Source organism: Apteryx mantelli, chromosome 6, assembly GCF_036417845.1.
Source record: "Apteryx mantelli isolate bAptMan1 chromosome 6, bAptMan1.hap1, whole genome shotgun sequence".
NCBI lineage: Eukaryota > Metazoa > Chordata > Aves > Apterygiformes > Apterygidae > Apteryx > Apteryx mantelli.
Genome location: NC_089983.1, coordinates 34,979,820 through 35,006,755, shown reverse-complemented (window position 1 = coordinate 35,006,755; position 26,936 = coordinate 34,979,820). Strand labels below are relative to the sequence as shown.

The window sequence follows — 26,936 nt, the reverse complement described above, 5'->3', positions numbered from 1 at the left end:
AGGAAACAAGACTGCTGAAGTCAAGGGGAAGACCCTACAATATGAGGTAATGAATAAATAGACTACTGTTCCTCCCAGAGATGGGAGAAGATAATCAGTAGGAAATAGTGCTTCACAGGGTATGCAGAGTCAAGTGCTTTCCTGAAGCATCTCTCATATGAAGTATCCTTCATTCATGATTCAGCATAGCTCCTGCTGCACCACAGCTGTAGCTCTCCTTGACCTGCAGTATGTCTTCAACATTTGGGAACCACCCCAGCTGCACAACACTCACCAGCCTAGGGTGTTTAAGACACCCTAAAGTGTGTAGCCAGCAGGGGACTGGAGAAAGCAGACGCCGTCACTCTCACCAGCAGCCCTTGGTGACCACACCACATGGACCAGGTGGGATGCACAGCTGGTTCACACAAGCACAGCCTTTGGTAGAGGCATGAAGCACATCTTGAACTCATGGCTGGGGAAGAACCATCCGAACCACTTCAAGAACTGTTACACCCTGAGCAGCAACTCAGGCGAAGCAATGCTGAAGCAGCATCTCGTTCTCCTCAAAGGTCCATGTGGTGGATTCAAACATCCTCTCTGAGGACAGCAGAGGCTGGGTTGGGCAGACAGTGAGATATTCCTGGGAACTTTCCCCTCAGCCTGTCTCAATCTCATCATGATTTCTGCAGCCTGAGATTACAGATTTAGCAATATGTCTTGTCATAAAAACCTAGCAAAGACAGGGATTTCTAGTCCTATTTCCTATTGTTGTCAGGGAAAACTTCCTGGATAGGGACTTTTTACTTCAGCTTATTTATTTATTTTCCTTCAAGTGCAGCCTAAACCCTCCCTTCCTGTTGGGAACAACAGCTGCAGCATACAGCATCAGCTTGCCAAGCCTGAGAGACTGTTAAATATCATTTACCTTGGAGCAAGATGGTATCAAAAAGAACAACCATGTGGGCCTGACTATGAATTCATTACATAGCTGTGCTTAAGAGGAGGGGGATAAGTTGCAGTATCAGAGGCAAAAGCGGTACCACTTTTAAGCTAACACTTTGGGACCTGAAAGGACTGTCACATCTGAAAGCATTACTGAGACAAAAAGGGAAAGTTCGTTTCCTTGCTCAGAAAAGCGCTCTGAGCTTTCAAAGGTTGCAGATACAAAAGTATTCACCAGGGCAAGAAACTGATACTTCTTCTGTAGGTTAATGGGACATGGTGGCCCCAGAAGACCAAGTAATTGGCTGATGAAAGCCACAAGGCTGACACACAGACTTCCCAGCATACCTGCATTACCCCACAAATCTGGAGGAACGTGTATAAATACCACAGGCTATAGATAAAAAATACTTTCAGTTACTCTCTTGTTGCCTTCACCATTTGGCCTTTTTTGTTTTTTGGGGGTTTTTTTGTTTTTGTTTTTGACAGAAGAAAACGCTGTATCTAGAGGTTAGGAGAGAGTTCACACAAGCTGGAAATTAATGATTAATCACATTTTTTGTTCCTCCCTGCTCCCATCTTTCGCTCCCAGTTCCTTTGCTGCCTCTTCTCCCCTCCGGATGGTGGGATGAGGGGTCAAGGGGAGGCAGAGAGCACTGTGCTGCTCTTTGTTTAGTGCCCTCATCTCAGGCTTTTCAGGAAGCGTTCTGGACTATGTGGAGCTAGACATGCTCTCTTCCCTTTCAAACCTCACATATTTCCCATTAATGATGAGTGGGAAAGGTCAGTGAGGGTCTCTTTGAGGGCCTGCTGGAGGGCAAGCACAAACCTTGGGAAATGGGTCCCAGGCTCTCCGAATTCTTGGGGTTTCCAGACTATTGAATAAACAAGGAGAAAAGTCTTAAGAAAAGTAAAGATATCAAGATGTTAAAGGAGGGGTTGCAGTCTGTGCTCTGTTCTGCCCGAGCATTAAATCTCCTATGTAACCTTGGTATATCACTCCCATTAATTTTAGTGCTAGGAAAGTGGCCCACAGAAGAACAAAGAAGACAGGTGCAGAAACATTAAAAAACATTGTGATGCTAAATGTTGCCAAGACAAACTTTGGCGCTTCACCCTCCCCCCAAACAAGGGGAGTTTTAAGAGCCAGGGTGCTTAGGACAGCCCTCCTTGCCGGTCGCAGGGCCATATTCCCTCTTGCTAAGCCTCTGTAGCTCTGTAAGTCTCGCAGGAGAGGATATTTGCTGCATGGTGACCCAGTTTCACAGGAGGACGTTGACTGCCCTCCCAGCATTTTCTTTAGCGTGGCAGATCCTCACCTAAGCATGGATTTGAAGCTTCTCAGTTTAGGAAGTCTTGTAACCACAGTGAGTATCCCAGCAAGTAGGCAGGGGCCATTTCAGCAACAGCCATTTCTTAAATAAACTGTTTGTTTTCACCCTAGATTTGTTTTCTGACCTTAGGCTGTGGATAGCTTTGTTACATGTGTTCAGAGCATCCTTGCCAGATAACCCCCCTGAAAAACCCTAAGACCGAGGCTATCTAGTTCAAGCGGCCTGAGGTACCCGGCTGCCCACCTCAGCCAGGAAGGCAGCTCCTCTGGGCTTGCACAGAAGCAGGATTTTAGGCAAGGGAATGTATCCTCACCTTAAAATCTGCATGCCCGTGGCCTCACCATGGGTTTTGTCGTTAGGCAAGGCTTTGTGTGAGCACTCACTTACTCAGAGGTAACTAAATTACAGCCAGTGGGTTTTTTTTTTTTTGGCCTTCACGCTCGTACCTGTGGGCTCCCAGCCGTCGGGTTTTGCTCGTTGCTGATAAAACGCGGGGGGCGGCCTGCGCGCACGTGGCACAGCGGGAAGGGGCTGCGCGCCGGGAGCTCGCAGGCAGGCGGCCCACTGGGCTGCGCGCGCCGTCCTCGGCCGTCCAGGCCGCGCGGCATCCCGGGCAGCCTGGCCACGACGAATCTGTCTGCCCTAAAGCAGTGTTGCCCTGCAGAACTGAAGCCAGCGGAGCGGTGTCAGGGGGGGTTATTGTTATTTTTTTTCCTCTTTGTTTTTGTGCCTTGCTCTGCTCTGTCGCGCTGTGCGGGAGCCCGGAGCGTGGAAAGTGCTGGGCCGGGTCGCGCGCCGCCTCTGCACGCAGCCACGAGCCACCGCTTGGCCTGCGCGGGCGGGCGAGCCGCCGCTCTTCCCATCCTTCGGCTGCTAAATACCTGCTGCGAGCCAAGGCCGCCGCATGGATTTCTGGCGGGAGGTCACTGGGATGATTTCGCAGAAATATCTTGCGACAGTTCTGCAAAACAGGATGAGCCTCGGCCCGAATTTCATGGTTTTTTCCGCTTCCATTCTGACGGCTGCGGTGGTTAATTCATCCTGACCCCCCCCCCAGACCAGGAAAACAAAAACCTCGGTCACTCTTCGTAGTCCCCGAGATGCGCTTGTTATAAACTACTTGTATTTCGGTAGGACCTGCAAGTCCTAACGCGTGTCAGCCGCGGCCGGACTGCGTGGGCACGTTTCCAGCTACGCGCTGCTCATGGCAGCGTAGCGTGCTGGCAGCCCACAGATAGCAATGCAGACGAAACCGGGAGCCCGGTCCACGCTGGAAAGCTTGCCCAAGAATATGAATAAATTATCCCATGCCAAGCTCCAGATAAATATATCCTACCTATAAACAACGCCTGCTTGCGGATTAAAAATAAAAATAAAAATACCAAGGCTAGGAGGAAAGCAGTTGTATCATCTTTATTCCACAGATGGCAAGCTGAGGTAGAAAAAGATTAAATGCCTTGCCCAAGATACCACAGGAAGCCTGTGTGGGAGCCAGGACTGGAGTTACCTGCACATCAGCCAGTGCCTTAGCCACAAGTGCCTCCTTCTCTAAATGCAGTTCAGATTCGTGCTATACGCTGGCAAAACTGCTCTGACCCAGTGTCATTCTCAATTTACACCCATTAAAGGACAGAACCGGTTAGACTGACCGTGCAGATGCTTCTGGTCAATGAAAATTGAAAGTGCTGCTTTTCAGCTCATCCATTCTGTGCTGATGCCAGGCATTTTTGGAAGGGACTTACTCAGCATTGAGTTTTGCACTGAAAAGAAGTAATATCAACAGTCCTGAGTCCTGGCTTGGGCGGCGAATCTAAGAGGTGCATCTGGATTTGGCTAAGAGTGAAAAGAGTATTTTCTTTCCACTGGTTGCTGGCTAGTAAAAGCAAAGGGGTGGAAAACATCCAACTCGCAAAACTTGAATACAGTTAGTGCTATCTGCAAATGGGTGCCCCTCCCCGCTCATGTGAGCTGCACAGGCAAAAGAGAATGACACATGTGCTGTTTCCTTTTCCAGTTGTAAAGGGTCAGGAGCCCGGCAAGGCGAGTCTGAACAAGAGCAGCATTTTCCCGGGCTCTTCCAGCTGTTCTGTTCAATCCCGCCGTCGGTTCTGAGCACGGAAGAGAGACTGTCAACACAAATAAGGCATTTTTCAAAGGCGTAAATTATGAGTTACCAAAACAATACGACATCTCTACCACGTGAGTACCCTTCCCCTTCCCCCCCCCCCCCTTGCAGTAAGAGTAGATTTACGAGTCTGTCGCTTAAGCAAAAGATTGTCAAATGCATTTCATGTGCAGTGGGGGAAAAAAAGAGAGAAAGAAAAAACGGACTGAGACCTGTCCCAAAGAAAAAATGTTGTGATGAAACTGCTTTCCTCTTTTATTCTTGTGTGTGTGCGTGCGTGTGTGCAGAACTGAAACAGACTGTGCAAACTCTAGAACAGAGCAAAGTTGGTAACATTTCCGTCTAAATCCTGGCTTAGAAAAAGTTTCGTTTAAATGTTTTTCCCTCCCCTCCGCCTTCAGGAATGAAAATATAGAGCGTTTCGAAAGCTTACTGCCTCTTTTCTAAGTTATTAATGGTGCTGCCCAGCTTGTGTTTAGAGTCTCGAGCTGTCCGTGTGTAATATGAGACACAAGCCACAAACTGACAGTCTATATTTAAAGTCACAATGCCTTTCTGCTCCTGAAAATTTAGAAACGTGGGCTTAAGGACAAGCAAATTAGTTTCTCAGCAAGAGAGGGTACAGGAGGGCAAGTCCTCTGTTGGCGTAACTCTGCATATTTCAATAAATTTGGGAAGAGAGAATTTGGCCTGAACAGTTCAAGTGATCACAGACACTTAGCTGTGCCACAGTACCATTTATTTTGGTATAGTCATAAAAAGAAGGGGGGTGGGGGGAGGGAATGGATTCTGATTTGATAAACTGAGAAAAGTCAGTGGAAAAACTCTGGGTTTTCAGTGCTGCAATAGCAGGATGTGGCTCTGTATCTATTTTATGACTTGGGTATATAATCTTTCCTGTTTTAATTCAAAGACAGTAGTTTTAGTAAACAAACTGCCAATAGCAGAATTGTTTATCATACCATGGTATCAGTAATGAAGGCACAAAGTACAGAGAGGATTGCTGGGAGCTGCCTGCGGTTCAGAGTTTGATCCAATGATTGCTGTAAGAATATTTGGTCTGTATGGATGTTGACACTGACGCTGTTTTCCAAGCTTTGAATGAGGCAGGCTGATCCAGCAGAAATGGTACAGCGAACAGGATCTCTGCAATCCTAGCCAGCAATTTCTATTTTCCCTTTGGTCTTTTTTGCAAGTTCAAACAAACCTGAAAGATTAGATGCTAGTGTTATCTCTTACTTTGCTTTGTTTTATTCAGCAGTTTAACAGATTAAAGCTTGTTTTCTATTATTAGCAGAAAAGAAACATCCAGGGTAGTTCAGGATTCTGAGAGTTTGGGTTTAGATGTGTAAATTACTGCCATTGGTCCTCTGAAAATCCATGTGCAGGAGGGTGGTAGTGGCTCATTGGGGTACATTTTGCTCATTGGGCCATATTAGCAAGGGCCCAGACCTGGGCTTGTATCCTTTAGTGACAGGTTTGGCCAGCTGAAGAGCTCAGGCCTGGCTCAATAGTCCTGAGTATATTACACCTCTCAGATAGACTCAGGTTGTCAGAGAACCCTAAAGAAGGCCCTAAGGTGTATCTAGGTGAAGTGTTACTTCTCATGGGAGACTATCACTGTAGTTTTTGTCTTTGTTCAGAGTGCAAAACAGCTGATGAGTCAAGCTTTCTTATAATTTCCAAAATCTGGGTAGGAATTTTGAGCTTGAACCATTTCAAGATCATATGATTGCCAGTAAAAATAAGTGGTTTGCAATCTAGCTAGAATTCTGATTGAAGTAAAGTCACTATCCATTCTCTGCTTGCTCTCATAATTTCCCTTACTGTTTCAGACAGGATGTTCCTGTATCTTGTTTCAGTCTGCATCTCTTTGTTTTTTAAATCACACAGATCAAATTTACAGATCAAGAACAAAACTAAATTAAAGGCAAGTTTGATAACACTGTATGCCTACATAATGCAAGTTTGATGCATTGTTTTTGTAAGGGTTAAGGTTTTGAGGGGTAGGGTTTGGGGAAAAGTCTCATTTTTGTTGTAAAATTCCAGCAGTTTTGGTGAGTTAGAAGATATTAAAAGATCAGTGTATTGACAGGCACTGCACAGCATGGACAGCAGATGTTTGGCAGAGAAGGAGAGTATTTGGGAAGACAAATTTGTTCATAACCATAGTGCAAATCTTTGAAATGGGTGTGAAAATACATGAAGTGTCAGCAAAGCCTTTGACTATATTGTCCATATTAATTCTTTGCTGAGTACCTGCAGGTGAGACCACAGAGCAGCTGCCTACTGATGTAAACAGAACAGTGTTAAGTTACCTAATTGCTCATGTTCTTTGCTTATCTTCTTGTATTCACTCACAGCTGATAAGGGATTTTTATTCATTCTATAAATACAGTATGATACAATCCAGGTGAGAGCAGAGTAGAAAGACTGCCGTTTCAGATTTGAAGTGTTCACATCTGTGAACCCTCAAATGTGTTCTGCCTCTGTGGGGGTGCTGCACCATCTAACCTCAGGCAGTTTTCATGTCCAGCTCAGATATCCTGTCTCAGTCAATGGGCTCTCAATATACTCGATATAGAGGAAGGCTAGTCAGTAATTCAGCCTGCCTGTGTCAGGCCATGTGCGGTATGTTTATTCCGTCATTCACTGTTACTGGATGTTTGTATGTGGCTGGAATAAAGTGGAATACCTAAGTAAGAAGTCTGCTACCAAAGCCAAAAATGGAATTTCAGCTTCAGTTTCATTGGCTGGGATTCAATACAATATTGTGAATAACCCTCCACTTTCACTTTGTATTATTATTATGATGATGATACAAAAGGGACCTATCTTCATTGCAGGAATGGGAACTTCCCGGAGTGCTACTTTTAAATGCATCTCCTGCTGGTGTTATTCCACTCCTATTTGCCAGGATGCACAGGCAGTAGTTGCCTGTATTATTAAAAAATCTGAGCAGACTGCAGACTCTATCTGGACAGCAGTTTTTGCCCTCTTACTTTTTGACTGCAGTGGTCTTGGTTTCTGAGTCATTTCAGAATCCAGTTCCAAGGCAATGGGACAGCTCAGCTGAGGTGAATAACGCACCTTGCTAAACGTGACTGGAGCAAAGATTCAGTCTGGGGATGCACTGAGCTATGCAAAGCCATCTTTGGGGGTCAAAGGTGTTCATCCCTTTGGAGAAGGTGCTCTGCACCCTACAGGAATTAATCTTTATGAGGCATGCTGGGACCATTTTATTTGGGGCTTCTTATGCTCCATGAGCCAGCTGTCAAAGGAATTTTGGGGTGAGGAGAGCAGTTTCTAGAGGCTGCTATTCCACATCACCTAGTGACAGATACAGTCTTCCTTCTGGGCTGGCAGGGAAGCAGTGTAGTCTTGTGCTGCATAAAGGAATTGGACCAAAAAGAAGACAGGAGGCCAGAATGAATCTCAGGCCATGTCTCAGCTGCAAAGAGAAGAGGAGGGACAGGAGTACAGTGGAGCAAAGGAAGCCTTGTGACCTGCATGGTTTCCCTCTGCATTGCTGGCTGTAGCTCAGCAGCAGCAGCCCAGAAGCAAAGCCCCTGCACTGTGCTGCTGAGGGGGAGCAGAGCCCCCGCGCTGCCTGTGCCCCAGGGCAGCAGGTCTTGATGTCACCGCTGCCCAGCTTCTCCAGCCTGCACGAATGACAGCTAGGACTTCTGTTGAAAAGAGCCAAGTAGGTGTGTGCTGTCCCTTCCAGAGAGGTTGAGAGCTTGGCAAAGGTGTCCCTCTATAAGGGCAAAATGACTTATAGCTGTGAATGGCACGAGTCTGGTTCTGAGTGCAGGCTTAACCCTGTCTTTAATTCATGACAAGATACATCGCATGTGCTTTGCATGTTCCTGGAGCAATATCACTACCATTCACTCAGAGCCTGTGAAAAGCCACAAATGATCCCCACAGACTTTTAACCATGTTATTCGCTCCCTTGGAAAGAAATTTGATTTTACTGCCTTTAATTAATGGAAGTGCTTGTCTGTGACAGTAACTAATAAACAAAAATGGGGGCTACTGATTATGGAAATGTTGGTTTTCACTGTCAAAACTGTGAGCATTTATAAGTGAGGAATTCTGTGGATTTTAATAACCTCTCATTTTTAGCACAGAAAGCTCTAAATATGTCTCACAAGCATTTATGTAAATTGAATACCTCTGCTTGTATATATGTCTCTCACCACTGTGCATATGAATTGGAAAAATCAGCTTTTTACCCCAGGGCCCAGACACCCTCATTGCCTGAGATGTGGATGTGAAAGTTTGCAAATTGAAAGGCTAAGAATACACCTGAAATTTCAGTAATTAGCAGCAGAAATTTTGGCAAACTGCTAAGCTGGGGGGAGAGGGCGGAGTGTCTGTCCAAATAGGAGTCTGCTTTTTTAAAATACATAGTTCTCAGCATTTCCAGGGACTGCTTCTCACAAAAAAAGCAAACAATTTACAAAGTAGATGTTAAAGATTCAGGTTATAGCTGGTTACATGCTTAAGCCTACTAGTATTACTGAATTGTTCAGTGCCTGCATCTCCTTGCTGATGCTGGTGCACCTTTCTTTCTAGGCTCTTGTGGAATATACTGTGTATCCATCACTGTTCAAATGACTGAGTCCAATCAGCAAAGCCTTTTGAAAAACAGGCTTTTGGGACTGCATTCTCTAATGAAAGTCTGTTTGTGTGTCTGCTCTGTGGAGTGCCTGCCTCTATTGTTAGTGAGGGATTAGTATTCCTAGAGCATAGAGAAATTCAAGCCAATGTAGTGATCTGATTGTGCTAGGTGCTGTACAGATATCCTTTCTTCAAAAGGCCAATAGACTCATAGGACAGATTACAGGTAGGAGAGAAATGACTGATTTCCAGAGCCCCAGCTGGAGAGGCAGCTTTTGGCTATAGGAAGTTGCTTATAGCAGCCAGGAGGTAAGAATTAGTATCGATTCCAGTAGATCCAGTGAGACAACGGCTCTTTGCCTCCCACTGTTTAATTTTTTTAAGGTATGCTTTGTAAAAAAATAACTGAGAGGTCATTGAGCAACTGGCTTACTTGCTTCTCATGGAAAGATCAGCAAACTTTTAAGTATGGTGTTTGGCACTAGTAGGATCTTGATTTAAATTTTTTGCTTCATATCTGAGTTGTGATAGGAAGTACATGAAAAATTGCGAGATGCCCAGATGCTGCAGCAATAAGAATACATAAGCACCTTAGTTGGGCAGGTATTTGGACAGCAAACTGACTGTGTTCTACTCGCTTTTGAAAGACTTAAGTTCCTAAGTCAAATGAATTTGACAGTATTATCCCCAGTAATGAGCTCATGAAAAAAACACCAACTGCTAAGTGTTCTGAAAAACTACTTGGCAAGTGAATAAAAGTGGCACTTGGAGAAATCAGGTTTGGTTTGCCAACAATTTATGAATAAGAAAAGAAAAAAGAACTGTATTTTCTGGATAATTTATTTCTAACCCATAACTCAACTACATCCAGTAACGATACTGCAACATAATAACAACAGGCATGCAGCTCATAATTTGTAGCTGAAATAAGATCCCTACTCCTCAGTTTCTCCAAGAGTCAGCATGATCTAATTCACTTCAGATTTCTCTCTCCCATGTTGGCATGGAAATCAAGCACACTATCTATACTAGGCTGCTCTCTTACTGCAGATGTACCTTGCACGTGTAGTTTCACCAATGAGACATCTGGCTAAGTGATTTTCCTCTTAATTAATCTTCTCATCTGCAGAGGAGGCCAGCTTCTCATACCTTCTTCTCTTCTGACATATGTTTCACCACAGGGTTCTTCCTGATGAAGCAGAAAACTTCACTTAAAATCTCAATGGGTTAAACTTGTTCTGCTGCATTTAAGTTTTAAAGTGATTTTTCCCTTCTCTCTCCCTCTCTTTTTTTATGTTAGGAAAAAAAAAAAAAACTCAGTTATTTCATCAGGGCGTACCTTTCTTCTTCAGATAAGCCCTGAAATGGAGTTAAGCTTTTTATCAGTAAGTTGCAGGGGGGCTTTTGAACACACCCTGAGACAGCTCCATGTCATCATGAGTGATAAATGACTGTTTTACTGGGGACTGCATGTTTAAAATGTCTTGTTTTATGAAGCGGTTCACATTATGAAGAGCATGTGTGACAAGCAGTGCAGAATCAGACACAAAGTCTATACATAAGTGTGGGTGTTTAGATTTGGAAACAGAGGGAGTTTTTGTAACAGCAAACCTACCAAATACATTTGATTACTTATATATATATAAATGCATATTATATATAGTGTGTATAGATAGATAGATACATACATACATACATATATACACACAGGTATATATGCACACATACACCCCTTTTCCCTATGTATATACTTCTTCACTACTCAGACTTCTGTTGGTGGAGAATGTTATTACCCTGACTGCATCTCTATTCAGAGACCAATACCCATAAACTCATCTTTCCCCTTTTATATTATAGATGCCTTCAAAAATAGCACAAAATGACCAAGTTTTTGAAGGCTTAGCAGAGGCATAAACTCAGTAACAAGAAAGAAAGCAAGAAGATAGCTTGGGCTATATATAAGGAGCTGGAAAATATTACAAAATATCCTTTTTATACGATACAGTAAAACCTCAGCTAGAGGGCCTATCTTCAAAGTATCTCTTGCAGACACCAAATTCAGGTGTCTGTCCATTGACTAGATAAGGCCAGGGCCTGGCAGCTCTAGATGGTATAGACACTGAATCACTCCCTGTTTTTAATTTAACCATCACAATAGTGCCTAAATCCATCTTGGCCACTATTATAGGGCCCATGTCCCAGTAGGCAAAGATTCAGAGAAAAGCAATGAAAATGATTTAAGAAATGAAGAGGAAATACAGGTTCCATATGGACCAAGCAATTTAAAAGGGCAGAACCATGGTTTAGAAAAGGCCAAGGCTGTACAGTTCTTGGGGGTGTGAATGGTGCAGGTTTAAACTTCAGGCAGCCCGGTGTTTCAGTGAGGAGTGCATTCCTTCAGGAGCCTCGCTGTGCTGGGAGAATTTGACAGGTGTATCTCTTCAGAATACCCCTTCCTGGACAGTTTTCTAGAAAAACTGATAATTTTAACATGCTCATGCCAAAATAAAAGGAGCTTCTTTACAAAATAACTACCCTACTTTGGAAGTGGAATACTCACTGAAGAATCAGTTTAGCTTTATTCTGTAGTTCTGTGAAAACCTCAAAGAGATATTGGAAAAATGAATTTATATTGGAACAGCTTTCACAGAATTGTTACTACAGGATCCTTCTATGTAAGCGAGATTTATTCTCTGTACCCAACACAGATAAGTTTGTTTTCTATAAACAAGCATCCTTATTTACATGAAAATGAGAGATTCCTCATCTGCTAATTGGATATTTCAAAAATTTCAGTCATTTAAAATGGGATGAAAAAGCAGATCCTGGTGACCAACTTCAGCTAAAGCAAATACTCCTCAGTTAAAGCAAACAGCCCACAAATCGCTTTGTAACAGGTGATTAAAGAGGCATGTGTGTGAATAAGTAGAAAAAAAGTATTTCTAGTGAATTGTGAAGAGTTAACATAAAAGTTATGTCATCCAAGAATTCAGGCATCATGTGTAAGTTTTTGAAAATACTGAGTAGCTTTGAAATGATTTTTATATTTTATTTCTGTCTTCTGGGGTCTGTATGTGTATATCACTGAATTCCATTTTTCAAGCTTTTCTTAGCATCTATTAGGCTCAGAAATTTAGCAATTTCTAATGAAATCTAAATGTTTTCAGGGGTTTCTGTTACTTCCTGAGGCATTAAGGAAGCACTTTACAAACCAGAGCTCACTAGCTAGCAGAGATTTTGTTCTGACTATAAGATAGCTCATTCAAGTGCCATTGAGCATGAATTTCTTGATGTATCCCTGATGCAAAGATTCTGTCACAGGGTGGACCAGTCTCTGATCATTATTTCCTTTGCACACCTGCCCTCTAAGGTTGTCTGGTCAGCTCAGCTCGCAGATATCCTCTGCAGCTCCTATTCTTTAGTGCCAGTCCCTTTCTCAGGCTGCAGGTAAGTGCTTGTATCTCAGCAAAGGAAAGATGGGCTGGTCCCAGTTATTAAATGCCATTTCCTCCCTTCTTTCAAGGATGTTCCACAGGTCCTGGCAGGGGGAAGGAAGAGAAGCTGTAACCACAGGCAAGGAAGACATAAATCTTCCCTTGTCAGCCTCTAGCTGGAGCCTTGTTTCCTCTGGAGGTTGCCCCCTCTTCTGTCTCCATCCCTGTTCTGTTCTCCATTGGTTTCTCTTTGCTCTCTCATCTTTGCAGATTGCTATGAAACAGCACCTCCCCCTCTCCAGATCTTTCCTGTCATCACACAGGAATTTTTATTTACAACCTGGGACACTTTTTTTACATTCTGGATCCCATGATTGGGAGAGTTTATTATTGTCCATCTCCCTTGAATTTCCATGATAACGTCATCAGAGTTTGCTTTTTTGGAGTCTCTGTTGCACACAAAGCTAATTTTCCCTTCAGTGAACTCAGCAGGATTTTTTTTTATTTTAAAGAACAAACCAAGCCTGATCTACAGTTCCTAGTAGTAATTCAGCCCTTGGTGGTAACAAGGAGGATGCACAGGAACTTTACAGGAAAACCTGCATAAAGAGTTGAGCAGAGCAGACCGAGGAAAAAAAAATCTTTCATTCAGAGCCATACTTCCTTTCCAACTTTCCCTTTGCTTTGGGAAAAAAGGGAGTCATGTTTTTCACGTTCCTTTTCATAATCACTCACTATGCTCTGAGCACTGAGTCACTTTCTCCCGTTACTCGTCCTATCCCTGCCCCAGTAATGAAGAACAGTGGAGTGAATGGGAGAATTTGAAGTTATTTCACCCTTTAAGAAAGTGAGCTTTCCAGTGATATACACACACCATGAGATAAAAGTCTCCCCACCTCCCACCCCAAGTCATAACCACAAAGCCAGTGATCTATGGTGACTTCCTGTGGTGAGAGATGAGACAGACAGGCTTGCCCAGAAGGGAGCTGGTTTGCTCATAGCCTGGGCTCGCTCTGTCTTTCTGTGTTACGAGCTTTCCACTGAATGTCTCCTTCCTTCTCATTAATAACAAGCTCTCACCATTCTTCCACCGACATCCTTCCCATTCCCTCTCAACAAAATCCAATCATCTTCTCCCTTGTAGAAATGTACCTTTTTTGTTTTGCTGAGATTATTCTGTAAATTTCTCAGGACAGAAATCATCTCACCTTCTATCTCCTCTCTAAACAAAAATCACCAACAAATTACTTGCCAGTTCAGTGCTCATTACAGGTAGCACTGACCACTTTCATCTTCACAAGTCACCTCATCAGGTTGCTCATTCTAGACAGAGATTGAGGCCTCCTGAAGTATAAAGATAAAATGTAAAAACAACCTTCAGTATGACATCATCTGGCAAAGCATGTTGAGCTGGAAGCATTTTAGGGTTTTCTCCTTGAAAATGTTTTTCCCCTAAACATACTCATTTGTATTCTCTGAGATAGTCTCTAGACTGTGGAGATCAAAGCAAACTGGATATCCAGCAGAGTTTTTAAGTGCATTAAAGGTAGCATGTTTCAAAATCACTGGTCTGAACATTTAAGCACCATGAAAGAAATGAAGTAGCAGGTGATAATACATGTAAACATGATTGTTCTAATCTTCACAATTTTCAACTTGCCAAAACCTAACTCTGTGGCACAATGTGTGACAAAGAGCCAGAATAAGGGATGCTGTGCACACATGCACACGCTCACATAAGGGAACATAAAACCCAAGGAAACCACTCAGCTTCAGATTTTTTTCTAAACCGCATTTCCTATCTTGTAAGTCATTTTCAGCAATGAGGATGTGGCTTTACCAGACTTATGTGGAACCTAGTAAACCTGGGCATAGAGTGAGGGGTTCTTGGGAGATTTGAATACAGCAACAAAGCTCTCTGCTGCCTTACGTTTTTTGCAGGTAAATTTTGCCAAAGTGGAGGATGAAATGCCGTCCATTACAGACTAGTGGCGTTTTGTAAATGTCTGCATACTGTGAATGGAGATAACCAGACCTTAAGGTTCCTCTTAGCAACTGATGCATTGTAGAACTATTTTCAGGTGGTTTCGGAAAGTCCAAAGGAGACAAGAAATAGGAAGTAAGGTAGAACAGCAAAATACTAAGCCTTTTTTGTTTCCTTTTCTTGTATGAGTTCTTAATGATATTTCAGAAGTTCCATTTTGACCAGTGCATGTATAAAAAACTGGATGACCCATTTTTCTTTTTCTTACCTGTCAAGAAATCAGAGGATGATAACAAGAGGTGTCCATCACATGTGCCCTGTTTCCTACCATAACTTTTGGTACATGTTCTCTGATCAGGTCTTGCTGAAAACATACAGTTTCATCACCTGAGGGCCTGGCATGTAAATAAATATTTGTCTGTTTCTGTCTCCTTCAGGTTTGTGCAGAGATTCTCACAACCTTACTCACAAGTTATCATTGCATTGCCGAAACCAATGGCACTGAGATAATTATACCCTGGAATCTGAGATTACTCGTATTGATTTCATTGGACTTTGGATCAGAATTTGCTGATTGCAGATCTTCACTTTTTAATATTAGTCTACTTCGAATGCCTTGATTTATCTTGAGGCAGGCTCATCTTCTACCAGCACAGATTTTAATGAAGGCAAAATGATTTATCAGTGGTAACTAGAGCTCTTGTGGGAGCCAGCATTGAAGGCGGGGGGGAAGGGGAGGAGGAGGGGAGCAAACAAAGATAAACTGATTCTGTATGCTCCCGAAGAAGAATACTTCCAGCATATTCAAGGTGCTTGCACATTAAGAAAAGATGTCTGTGGCTCCTGAGCTTATTCTCCCTGTGGATTAATGATCCATAAGGGACTCCTTGTACCAAGGGGGAGTAAATCACCCCTCCCGCCTTTGGCAGGCAGGAATGCGACTATGGAGATAAATGCTTTTGCATTTCTCCTGAACTTTGCTATCACTCTTTGGTAAAATATTTCCCCTTCTGGAATCCATTAAAATCTGTGAATCTCAGACAAAGACTCTTCTTCCTCCTCCTACGCTCTTTGTGAGATGCTTAATCTCTGCATCTTGAGGACATAACTGTTTGTGAGCTGGAAACAGCATGAGCCAAGCCCTTCTCTTGGGTTACCTCTGCTGATTGCCTTCACTTGGGATGAATGAAACCTTTCATTTCAATAACATCTGACTTGTGTCAGAAGGTTCATGACTGACTGGAGCAAGAATAGTGTGGTAGAAATAGATGAAGCTGCTTGTTTTAAAAGTGTCTTTCCTAAAAAAGTAAACAACAGCTTTAAACACTGGGTGAGAAAGCAAGAGGAAGTACCACTGCATGGCACTGCTTTTAAGATAAAATGCAGCCTAAGGCAGTGGATGTTTTCCCCCTACTCTTCTTCATGACTTGCATTTCCGTTAAGGAAAAGGTCATGCCTTCTGTCCTGTTAAGAGTGCTCCCTAGGCAGGAAGTGTATCCTGTGTCCTGTTTTCTCCAGAGTCTGGTAGCAAAGCAGATGGGAGCATGAACTCCACATTCCTGCTTTCACTGTGCCATTTTTAAGTGATCTGTGTACTACTGAATCACTGAGTAGATCTCCCTTCTTTTCAAATGTGGTGCAGCTGAGCCCTGGGTCCTTGCAGAGGCCAGCAGCTGCTGGAGGTGACCAACTGTAAAGGCACACGGGGGAAGTGCAAGCTGCTGCCTTTTGAAGGACTGGGTACCTATTTTTGTCAGATGTGAAATTGCAGCAATAAATGGCAGGGAGGAGTACATGTCCTGTAATTAAAATCACGTCTGTTATTCATTACAGAGGAGAGGGGCATATTTTCCTCATCAAATACAATTTTTGGAAACTGGAACACCAAAGCATAAAGAGGAGGCAGTCATATTCAGGGATGCCCTTCAAGGCCATGAGACCTAAGGAATAAAAACTTGTAGCAATGAAATGGGAAAGGAGAAATTCCCATATTCAGCAGAGGCTGAGACCCCACTGCTGTGACATCTTTTCTTATCCCATTTGTCTGCTTTGAAGATGTCTGCTGTGTGATCAGGAGATGAAACTACGTTGTTGTGGGTGCATCATTAACAGTAGCCAAAGGACCTAGCTCAGGTTTTGTCTTCACAAGCTGCAAGCAAGTGTCCATTTGCTAGAAGAAAGTGCTGTTATCCACAATACACTGGCCTCCCTTCTCTCTTTGCCTTCTCTACCTCCAACACTTTTAGCACAAGCAAACAAAAGCAGCGGAAGCAATTGTGTGCCACTGGAAGAAAGCAAGAGAGATCAAGACTGTCAGTAATGCCCCCATGTCCTGCAACAACAAGGAATTTCTTTCATAAAAATGATCAGGTGATCATAGAATAAAGACTGTAACTCGTACTAAAGACTAGCACAATCCTTTTGGGGAGAGATACAGAGAGGGATGCAAAATTAGTCCCATGGCAGGCACAGAACCACGGCACTCCAGCTGTGGCTGAGGATGCATCGTCTCTCTGGGCACCTACAGCATGCATCCTGCTGCTCTTGAAGGAAAGGCTTTTGATCAGTTCTTCTAACAAGAGATGTAGGAGGCCTCAGGGCTGCAATAGTTGCCGTGGTACATAACAGCTCCGCAATCACAGATGGTTATACATGCCAGGGTGCCTTTGCAGATCAGGGATGAGAGGGAAGTCTGCCTGCATATCCTCTCATCCCTGACTGGATGTTCCCATCTCTCTATCATGTCCAGGCCCCCCTCTCCCCCCAGCCCCTTGCCCAGGTGCTCTGCTTGGCTGTGTCTGAGGTCTCTTCCCAGTGCCAAGCAGAATATCTCAAAGGAATCAGGATGAATACAGCTCTCCAAAGCATCCACAGTGAAAGACAGGGAGGGCAGCTTATCCACGTCCTCTTTCTGTAAGTAGGGTGGCCTTGATCTGTCTGGGCTGTGGAGATGCCTTTCAAAGGAGCCAATGACTTCATCCTTGATACAACATCATGCAGCCCTCAAAGGTCTTGCTGGATCAACTCCCTTTGGGGCCTGCTGCCTGTGAGGGATGGAATCACCCACTATCTTAAGGCAACAAGGGGAGAAAAAATAGGTCCCTCAGCCTCTACTCTGCCTTGCTACAGACCTCAGGAAATCGGGGAAAAGAATTCCTCCTCTTTCACATTCCCCATCCTTTCTGTGTTGTTTCCAATCTGTCTTCTATGTAATGTGATTTGACACCTATTTCTCCTGTCCAGCTCCTTTGTTTCACTGCCATTGCCCATCAAGCCATTTTCTGCCATTACCAAACCTGCACCTGTATTTCCCTTGGCCCTCATCAGCTGGCTGTTAGGTCACACCAGCATTGAGGAAAAGGTACTCTCTTTCTCAGGGACACTGCCATTTCTTCAGGTCTACTACAATATCTGTGAAAAGTGCTTTCCAAGACAGGTTTGATCCTGATGGTCCTGGTCATTCTTACCTGACCAGGACTTAAATACCTGTTCAGCTCTACCCATGAAAGTGGTGTTAGAACATAAGCATGGAGCTATAGGTCCATCTTCCACATTAGAGCCAGAAGCAGATGCCTAAGGGAAAGGAGAAGCACAGGGCAAGCATCTGGGGATCTGAGGCACAGGAATTACTTGAGCCAGAGTTAGTATTTTAGCAGTAGTTAGTGCCTAAGGGGGTCCTTCAGATATAAAGGCCTTTGCATTTACCAGAATTCCTTATATGATATAACTTAAGCTTCTGCTCACATCCAGACTCAATATTTGGCAGGACTGAGCCTTACCTCCCCCTCTGCCCTCCTCTTGAATGAGCTCTTTTAACTTAAAATTGAAGGAATTCAGCCTTGGGAGCGGAGCATTGCTGAAGGCACAGCCTGTGACAAGGAGCTTGTGTCAGGGAGCAAGGCATCCCCTCTGCCTTGTTCCCTCAGGTAACCACAGTGCCTCCAGGAGCCATACAGAAATGTGGCCATTACTTTATCCACTCCTCCTCTGTAACAGCCAACTGTGCAGCAGTAGCCAGCCCCAGCAACGCAAAAGGCTGTTGCCTGAAGCAATCCATGCAGTTCAGCACAGCACAAAGGTTGCCGTCATGCCTAGCCCCTGTCTGGGAATGCAAGAGGGTGAGAAGAATGGGGAAAGTCTCTGCCACTCCTTCCTCCCTTGTCATTCAGTGGAGCTCCTAGCTGTCACAAAAAAATGTTTGGTGGAAAGCTTCAGGGCAGTAATGCCAGGCTACTGCATATGTCCCTTGCTTTACAAAGCATGCACATATCCCCAGTTCTTGCTAACTCTCTCATAAAGGGACTCCCAAGAGCAAAGCAATTAGAAAGACAAGCCTTATTAGCGTCTGTCTGTGTGCTTAACTCTCATGGGGTGGTGCTGGGGGACAGGGAAAGTCTACTGAATATCATGAAAGTAGTTTAGTGGATTTAGAAACACAGGCATTCAGGTCTGATGGAGGAGGGAATTAAAGTTGACAGAGAAGCCCTGTGAAAGTATCGGCTGTTTTATCCACTTCCTTCAGGTTTCTGTTCTTTCTACGCAGAGGGAACCAAAAAATGTAAAAGGGATGTGGGCTTTACTCGTCTCTGACTTGTAACAGATACATACTTGTGTCCGAACCTTGCCCTAACATGAAGTACAGCACAGCTCCCTCTGAAATAAACTGCGGTTCACACATATCTCAGGGTGGAACTTGGCTCTTAAACAAGGTTTAACGGGAGTCTGCTCTGGCTGAACTCTGCTTATGACTTCATATTTTCCAGGGCTGTGCTGGTGCTATTGGTTTGCTCTTTTTTTTTTTTTTTTTTGTTCTCTTTTTACTAATAGGTGTTTCAGTGGGATAACTTGACCTCGTGATACTGTTCCAAAGCAGACTTCTCTGCAGGCAATGGTAAATAGTTTGGGAATGTTACGAAAGAGCTTTGAGAAATATGTAAGCTCTCTCATGATTGTTTGAGAAGGCAGATTTTTGCAGTCCTGATAGGCAGCATCAACTGGTGCATTAATCTGAGAAGCAGTAAGAGAGGGCAGACAGAGGCTGTATCTGATGATCTTGACAATGAATCCTTGGTTCTGTCCTGTTTCTAATATTTGTAAAAGCGGGAATTTAAAAGCTTTCACCACTGGCCCAACTGTGCACTTGGAATCCATGGGAGATTTGCCACCGACTTCAAAGGGAAGAGAGGCAGCCTAACAAAGAGTGCTTTTGCAAATCCCACCTTGCATGTATACCACTTGGTATTTCACTTTGTCTGTTGGAATGGTGTTCTGCTTTGATATTAGTATAAATGGGACAGCAATGATTATTGCAGCTATTCAGCTGCGAAGCATGATTACGGCTGATTCAGCTGTGGAAGAGCAACATTCCTCCAGGCAGGGAGGGAGGCACAGAGTAACAGCTCTGCCCTAGGGTCCCTATTTAGACAGCTGAGAGAGAGGCCTTACTTCTTAGTGCATTACAATGTATATGCTTATGCAGAGAATACCACACTCTCAACTTTTGCCCTGGCCTTCTGGAGCCTCTGTATTTCAAAGGAGTCACTTGGATATGAAAAGCTAAAGTTTTCCTTTCTGTTCAGAGAGACCTAGTGAGAAATTATCCAGCTGTGTTCCCCCTTCTGTTTCTCTTTGTGTAGACCTGTTTATTCCAGGTGCAGATTTATAATGTAATTCATCCCCCCCCAAAAGAGCATTCCTGCTTTTTACCATCTCTGTCTGCACCTTGCCAGCCCCCTCCCTGTTAACAGATAGACTGACAGTGAAACCATATGGTGACTTGGATCAGTCTGCCAATAAATAAATACCCCCCCACACTTTTTTTTTTGGTGGGCTGGTTTTCTGCTGGATCAGCTTGAGTGGAAAAGGGCTAGGAACAAGACTTCCCTTTTCAGCTGTAATGTGGCAGCCAGGTCAAATCACAACAATTCACTCTCATCCTTCCTGCATGCATGTTTTGTGCATTTAGGAAAGAAGCAGCCTAAAGGCTTTAAATACAGTAAGCCAAAAATATGCGGATCAGAGAAGTGCCTGAGCAAGCGTTTGTTGCTATTGAAAAGTATTAGACCATATTTCTTTGCTTAATGACGCAAATTAATCCTCCATTGAAATTGCCAGGGCTGTCCAAGCTGAATCTGGCTTTAAAGGTTTAAAATATAGTCCAAACTATTAAAATGCAGCATTTTGACCAAAAAGGAGCAAAAAAAATCTCAACAATGTCCTTTTGGCCTTTGTTTTGCTGTTCAAAACACTAAAAACATGGTCTACATGTTTTGAAATGGTCCCAAAAACTGGCATTTTTAATTGGTGACCAAAATATGAATATTATCTAAGTTCTTCCACCCACTGCTCCTTCTGTTTTCAGACCAGTTTTCTAATGAAATGAAGCTTACGTATTCCTTGTGTCTATGTGCCTGCTTCATCATCTGTTCATCCATCTGTCAATTCCCATCAATAATTTTTGGATCCACTGACCAATGTCCACCAAATTTGAAAGAGAAGCAGAAGCCTCAGAGGTGATTGTGGTCCTGCAAGTTGTATGAAAGTCAATATCTGGATACAGAGAGCCATTCAAGGAAGGGCACATGGAGCCTCTCCTGTCTGGCAGCAGCATTGCACACGTGCCAAGCGCTAGAGTAGCCACAGTGCTTGGAGCATCATGTAAAGCTGAGGTATCACGGACTGTTGATCCAAGCTGGGGTTATTGTTGCATGGGTAGATTGGGATTGCTAAATGACAAAGGATGCAAATCCTTAAGGATACTAGCCTTAAACAGTTAGTTCATTGTTCTTCAACGTCAGTGCATATGTATCCACTGATTCGCTCCAGTGTACAAGACCTGCAAATATGCATGTGAGCAGTAGCACAAAAAGGACTCATTATTAAGAGACTAAACTAAGGGGAGTTCTTTTCTAGTTAGGAATATACTAGCATCTAATTTTGGCAAGATAAGGTTTCTTCCATGAACATGACTGTAACTTCATAGGCCAAATGCAGAGAAGTAAAACACAGTTTTGGCACCTGCTGGAGAGATCTAACCCTACTGATCAGTGCACATTGATCTCTGTGAAAAGGCTCTGACTACCTTTCAGAAAGGCCAAGCCCTCAGCACAATCTTTGAAAGAGGATGGTTGCGTAATACCAACAGTTATGGTCGGTGTTCATTTTCCTTAATTATAGACTCCTGAAACCTAGGCCTTTAATCTAAGCTAGTCCAGATTTGCTATCTGGTTGACGGGAAAAGAAATTCCCACCCCCTCCCCGAAGATTCATCACACCTTCGTGGAGCTGAATGGATCTCCTTTCAAGTAGGGGTATCCTCTCTGCAGCATCTGCAGAGGCAGCGTAGATCGCTTAGGCTCCCTTCTAGTGGTCAGACATCTCACCAAGATGGTTGTTAGCTCCCCAGCAACATGGTACTGTTCACTTTTCATTATGAGAGAGTAACATTACTAATGACTTATTAATGAATCTCATAACAATAAAATTACCTCACTAAAAAACATTCAGTATATGGCATCAATGCAGGATTTTTATGTTCAGCTTTGTTAATGTGTTCAATATGCTATTTGTCAAATAATGCCAGATAACTGTCCAAAAATAAGAGACAAGCAAGACTTTTTTTTCTTTAACAATTATTGCACAATCTGACTAGAATTGTTCAGATGAATGATAGATGGTAAAGAAGTTTTGCTAAAATTGCTCAACTCAATTCAGACAGCTTGGACTGATATGCGAATGCTTTTCAGATAATAAAGCAAGCTTTGTTTTGTATTTTTAAATGGAGAAGATATGTAAAAGAAATCACATATTTATTGCAGAAGCCTTGGAAAATGAGAAGGGTTGTTACTCTAAGGTATTATTTGTCTTGCAAGTTTCTAAGGTGTTTCAATATGTCTTATTTTCTTTGCTTAATATGCTCAATATTTAAAACATTTGGAAGATTGCTTCCACTATAGATATCTCCATTAATAATATTAACCTCATCACTGCTCTGGGAAAGAACTCCGTGTCCCTAAAGATCATATGCTAAACATCCTGACATTTCCACTTGCAACGCTTAGTAGACAGGGCCTTAGGCAAGAACCGATATATGAGCTGGATGTAGTTGGATACAATTCATATCAAATAAGGAAGGGGACGGAGAAGAGAAAGCTCTTATTTCCAAGAGTTATCACCTGTAGGACTGCTTTGCTAAAAAATGTCACTGTTGGGGAAGAGAGAAAAAGGAAGAAACCTGCCTATGTTAGAAAAGTTGTTATACTTTTCTAAAGAGAGCAAGCTGGCACTAAATTCTTCAAATTGTCAGGAAAATATCCTTATACGTAACTGCATGCTTTCACTAGGTTCCAGGGGATTTCTAGGTTACATCACCTATAATTAAAGCACAAGGTCAAGCCTTTTCATCTCAGAACTATAAACAGATATTTATCAGCTTTAATAAAAAAACCTGCCATGTTTCTTTCCTTGCATGGCAATGTTCATTAAAACAAATTGTCTGCAAGCAACAGAACCATTGAAACACTCTTTTGGACTTATGTCTCTAAATCCTGCTACCACCAAACACTGGCTCCCTCCCACAGCACCTTCACTACTGGGCAAGAAACAGTGAGTTGCTGCAGCTCCTCTGGATCTATGTGCATGATGACCGGAAAGCACATGATGACTGGAGATCTGGCTGCTGCTCAACACAACATATAATTGCTGAGTTCTTGCTGCCTTTTCTTCACTGCTGAAATAATCTGGTCTCCCTTTTCTCTTCAGCCTACAGTTTTCATGAAAATTGAGGCGAAGTGCTTATCTTTGCCTGTTCTGCCTTTAAACACAGTTGGAGCTGAATAATAGAGTGAAAACTTATAAAGGTTAGAAGGATAGACAGTCAGGCACACAGCAGGGACACCTAAACTTCCTGTAGAAAATCAGCCTAAAAATGCTGTCAAATATATTTGATGGGAGTATCTGAGAAATTAACAAACATTTCAATCTGTCTTAGTCAGAGGGACTAATTTTAACCAGTATTTGTCTTGAATCATGCCACATCCAGAAAAGGGTGTATTTCAAACAAAAACTGAAACCTGAATGTTAAGAAGTTGTTAACGTTATAAAATCAAGCACAGCAACATTAAGAAATGCAGAGATCATCTTATCTTCTGCTAGCGTGGTCTAAAAGACTGAGATTTGGGACTCAGGCTTTTAGACTGTTATGTACAAATTGAAAGAACATGTTGAATAATTACAAGCAGTTAAACAGTTAAATGATCTCGCTAGAGCATATAACAATTTAGACAGGGTTTGGGAAGGAGTTATCAATACACCACATGTTGTCTAAGACCTCTTGGCCTCTGACTTTCCACTGAAAGGTTCTGGCTCAAATTTTTATGCTTCTGTTTCTAACATGAGAAGTTTAGGTCACTGAGGTGTGCTTTTTCATGGATTGTTTCTCAAGAATTTTACAAGTTAAGTACTGTTACAGATTATCAGATGGGCTTTTTCTATTTCTGTAGTCAGCTACTTTGATTACCTATGATCATTTGCAACATTTGCAATGGTTAATCAATTAAGTCAGTGACTCTTCCATTCAGTGGATTGCTTTGATCTCCATGGATAAGCAAATGGCTGTTTTGATCCTGATTTGACTCAGCAAGAATGACAAGAGCTTCAAATTGTTGCCTTTGGAGGAAAGTCAGGTAGAAATTGTTTGGCAGATTCTCTGGATATTTAGTATTTCTTTCAAAACCTTCCATATTAAGAAGGCTTCAAAAGGAGTGCTCTGTTTCTGATGAAGAGGGAAAAGGTGGGAGGAGGAAGGACATATGCAGGAAGATTGCCTGATGATGGACTGTACCTTCTGGATTGATTCATAACCCATTTGTCACTCCTGCTTTAATGAAGCAATAACAGGTCAATTTATCTTCCCCAGCAAGATGTTGTACATTTGGAGTGTGAGCCGACTTTGACAGTTGTGGGGGAAAGATGTAAATGATGGCCTCGTTACATTAACATATCTCCATGGAAATGTGAGGAACTCTCTTTGCACAGATATGAGTTTAAACATCAGGCAGACAAAACAGGGTGCAACTAGCAAGTTGCCACATGCAGCATTTTTTGAAAGAGATTAGACCCTCTTCCAGTTCCACACGTCTTACACACCCTCTGTGTGGTAAGAAGGCAGTGTTTGCTCTGCAGACCTCAAGCAGCTTTCCCATAGGAGCACACAGGAAAACCCTATCACAATACATGGGCAGCCAGACAACCACTGGGTGGACCTTGGTGGCTTCCTACATTCCATCTCTACAGACAAGTTTTCCATAGCATCCTTTTTCAAGCTTCATTGCCCGCTCGTGAAAGAGCTCCAGTGCCATCGGAGGCAGCTACTTTCACAACTTCTCCCCTGCTCTGGGCTTCTTCTACCTGGCCTGAAATCTTGTCATTCTTCCCAGTATTGCAAGCAGCAGAGAGCCCATCTGAATTTCTCTGTTAATTTTTCAGTGTACATACTCACATACCTGTGCCACATTAAATATGTTTCACTGCAGGGGACATGCGTGCCTAGAATTAGTACTGTCTCAAGTACTTTGCTCTATGGGCACTTTAAGGTTATAGTATATGTGGTATTTCTAAAGAGGGAGTGCCATTTTAATGTTCTTACTGGATGCACTTAGTTTAATTGCTATCAAAATCAGTGGTTGATATTCAGCCAACCTAAACTACAGAGCTAAATTACTTTAATGTGTGTCTTTAGAAAATACAAGTGGAAAAAAAAAAAAAGAATATTTGGTTCAAATTGAAAGAGGAATGGTTGGGGGGGCACATTCTTTTTCAGGATAAACAGAAATGTTTGATTTAACTCAAATGTTTTTGTTTGGATTATATAACCTTTAAAACAGTATCTGTTCAGTTTTAAAAAAAATCCTTTGTAGTTTTCACCTAAAATAATTTCCCAAATTTCATGAACATTTTCCCCTTTCTTCCTCTTGGAGCTGCATATCATTATTTTGGGGGAAACTGACTTTTAGCATATCTCTCCATCTCTGATTTCCATGAAGAACCAAGTGCATTTCAGCTTCACAAAAGAAAGAGAAGCCAAATAGATGATGTCATTACTCCCTGAAATGTTGGCAAATTTTATTTTGTCTTATTTGTTTTATAACATTCCAGAATGGTCCAAAAGGGGTAAGAGTCTGACAGCATAAACCAGAATCAAATGTGAATTGCTGAAATTATGTGGCAACCTTGATCTAATTAAACTAATTTGATAATGCCCTGTTATCCATATTGTATTGCAGAAGTGTCCAAAGTCTTCCATAGACCTTTATTTTAATTGCATCAGAGAGGATTTTTGTCTTCTCAGAATTAATGACAAAGTACTTACTAGCTAGCATAGCAAGGGGATTGGGCCCAGTGTATTTTAATTTTGTAGATATTTTTAACCTACATGAATTACCTTACACTTGGAGTACCAGCCATTTACTTACTCAAAAGATCATGTGGTTTGGTGTTGTATCCCACCATTATTGTCATTATGATAATTTAGTATATAAATGGAAGCCAAATTATTCTGTCTCTTGTCCAGATTGACAGATGAGAAACTGTCCCTTAATTTTGGAAGAGCAACCTTGATGTGTTTCAGTATCTAATGGGAGATAGTGATGGGTTTTTCAGCAGAATGTGTCAGATTGATGGGTTCAGGCTGATGACCCTTCAAGATAAGAGATGCCAGCTCTGGTGGAGCGCTACCACTTACTGCCAAATATTGAAATAGATAATGACATTTTTTTAACTCCAGAAAGACCTCAGTGCAATGCAACAGATACTCTACCACAGGCCAGAGAGCAGCTTAAACAATTAACACATTTTTAACATGAAGTTTTCAAGTTTGTTCAACTCATTTTTTCACGTGCAGCTGCAGTGAATCAGTTCTAACTATAGCTTGTAAATTAAATCAGTATGCTAAGGTTAATAGATTAATGATTTTCTCATGAATGCGATGTGTTGGCAAGGCACAAACATAAACCAAAGGGCAAGCAGGACATACCACAGTTGCATAAACAATGGAGATGTTGAGACTTCATTAGTCCTTCAATACTAAATATGTGGTAAGAAAGTCTTGCATCAATGTCGGCAACAGGGACACATTAAGACCTGCTTTTGGAATGAAAAGGAATGCTGAATTTCTGACTGCAGAAAAGCATATGAAGAATAAAAAGAGCCCCTGGGAAAGGAACAATTATAATATATTAAAATTATATATAATTTTATTAAAGTGTATATATAATATTAAAAAATTAAGTAAAAACTATAGTAAGGGTTTTTAACAATTGCATAAATTTCCTAAAGGACTCTGAATATATCTCAATACTTTCAGAAATCTGTAGTGTTGCACTGAATTCAGTCAAATACCTTACTATTGTCTTCAGTGGAAGCAATTAGATTAATGATGAATGTTTTTTAAACCCTACTCAAATTCTTTACATCAAGAGGGAGTCTTCCTTTAAAATTAAGACATTATTAAA

General features: G+C 42.4%; 1 protein-coding gene and 1 long non-coding RNA gene across 2 annotated transcripts in view; one reads left to right on the top strand and one right to left on the bottom strand.

The window, feature by feature from the left end:
• Nucleotides 1–3,646: 3,646 nt before the first annotated feature.
• LOC136992351 (uncharacterized) lies at nucleotides 3,647–10,273 on the bottom strand. The gene is made up of 3 exons (XR_010884600.1): nucleotides 10,066–10,273; nucleotides 5,346–5,590; nucleotides 3,647–4,384 (listed from the first exon to the last, which is right to left on the bottom strand). It is a non-coding gene; the product is annotated as an uncharacterized lncRNA (long non-coding RNA).
• GYPC (glycophorin C (Gerbich blood group)) overlaps nucleotides 4,372–26,936 on the top strand; it is a 37,535-nt gene continuing 14,970 nt past the window's right edge. The window contains exon 1 of the mRNA XM_013960681.2: nucleotides 4,372–4,457. Coding sequence (XP_013816135.1) covers nucleotides 4,424–4,457 — 34 coding nt within the window. The 5' untranslated portion in view covers nucleotides 4,372–4,423. The remainder of the gene's footprint in view (nucleotides 4,458–26,936) is intronic.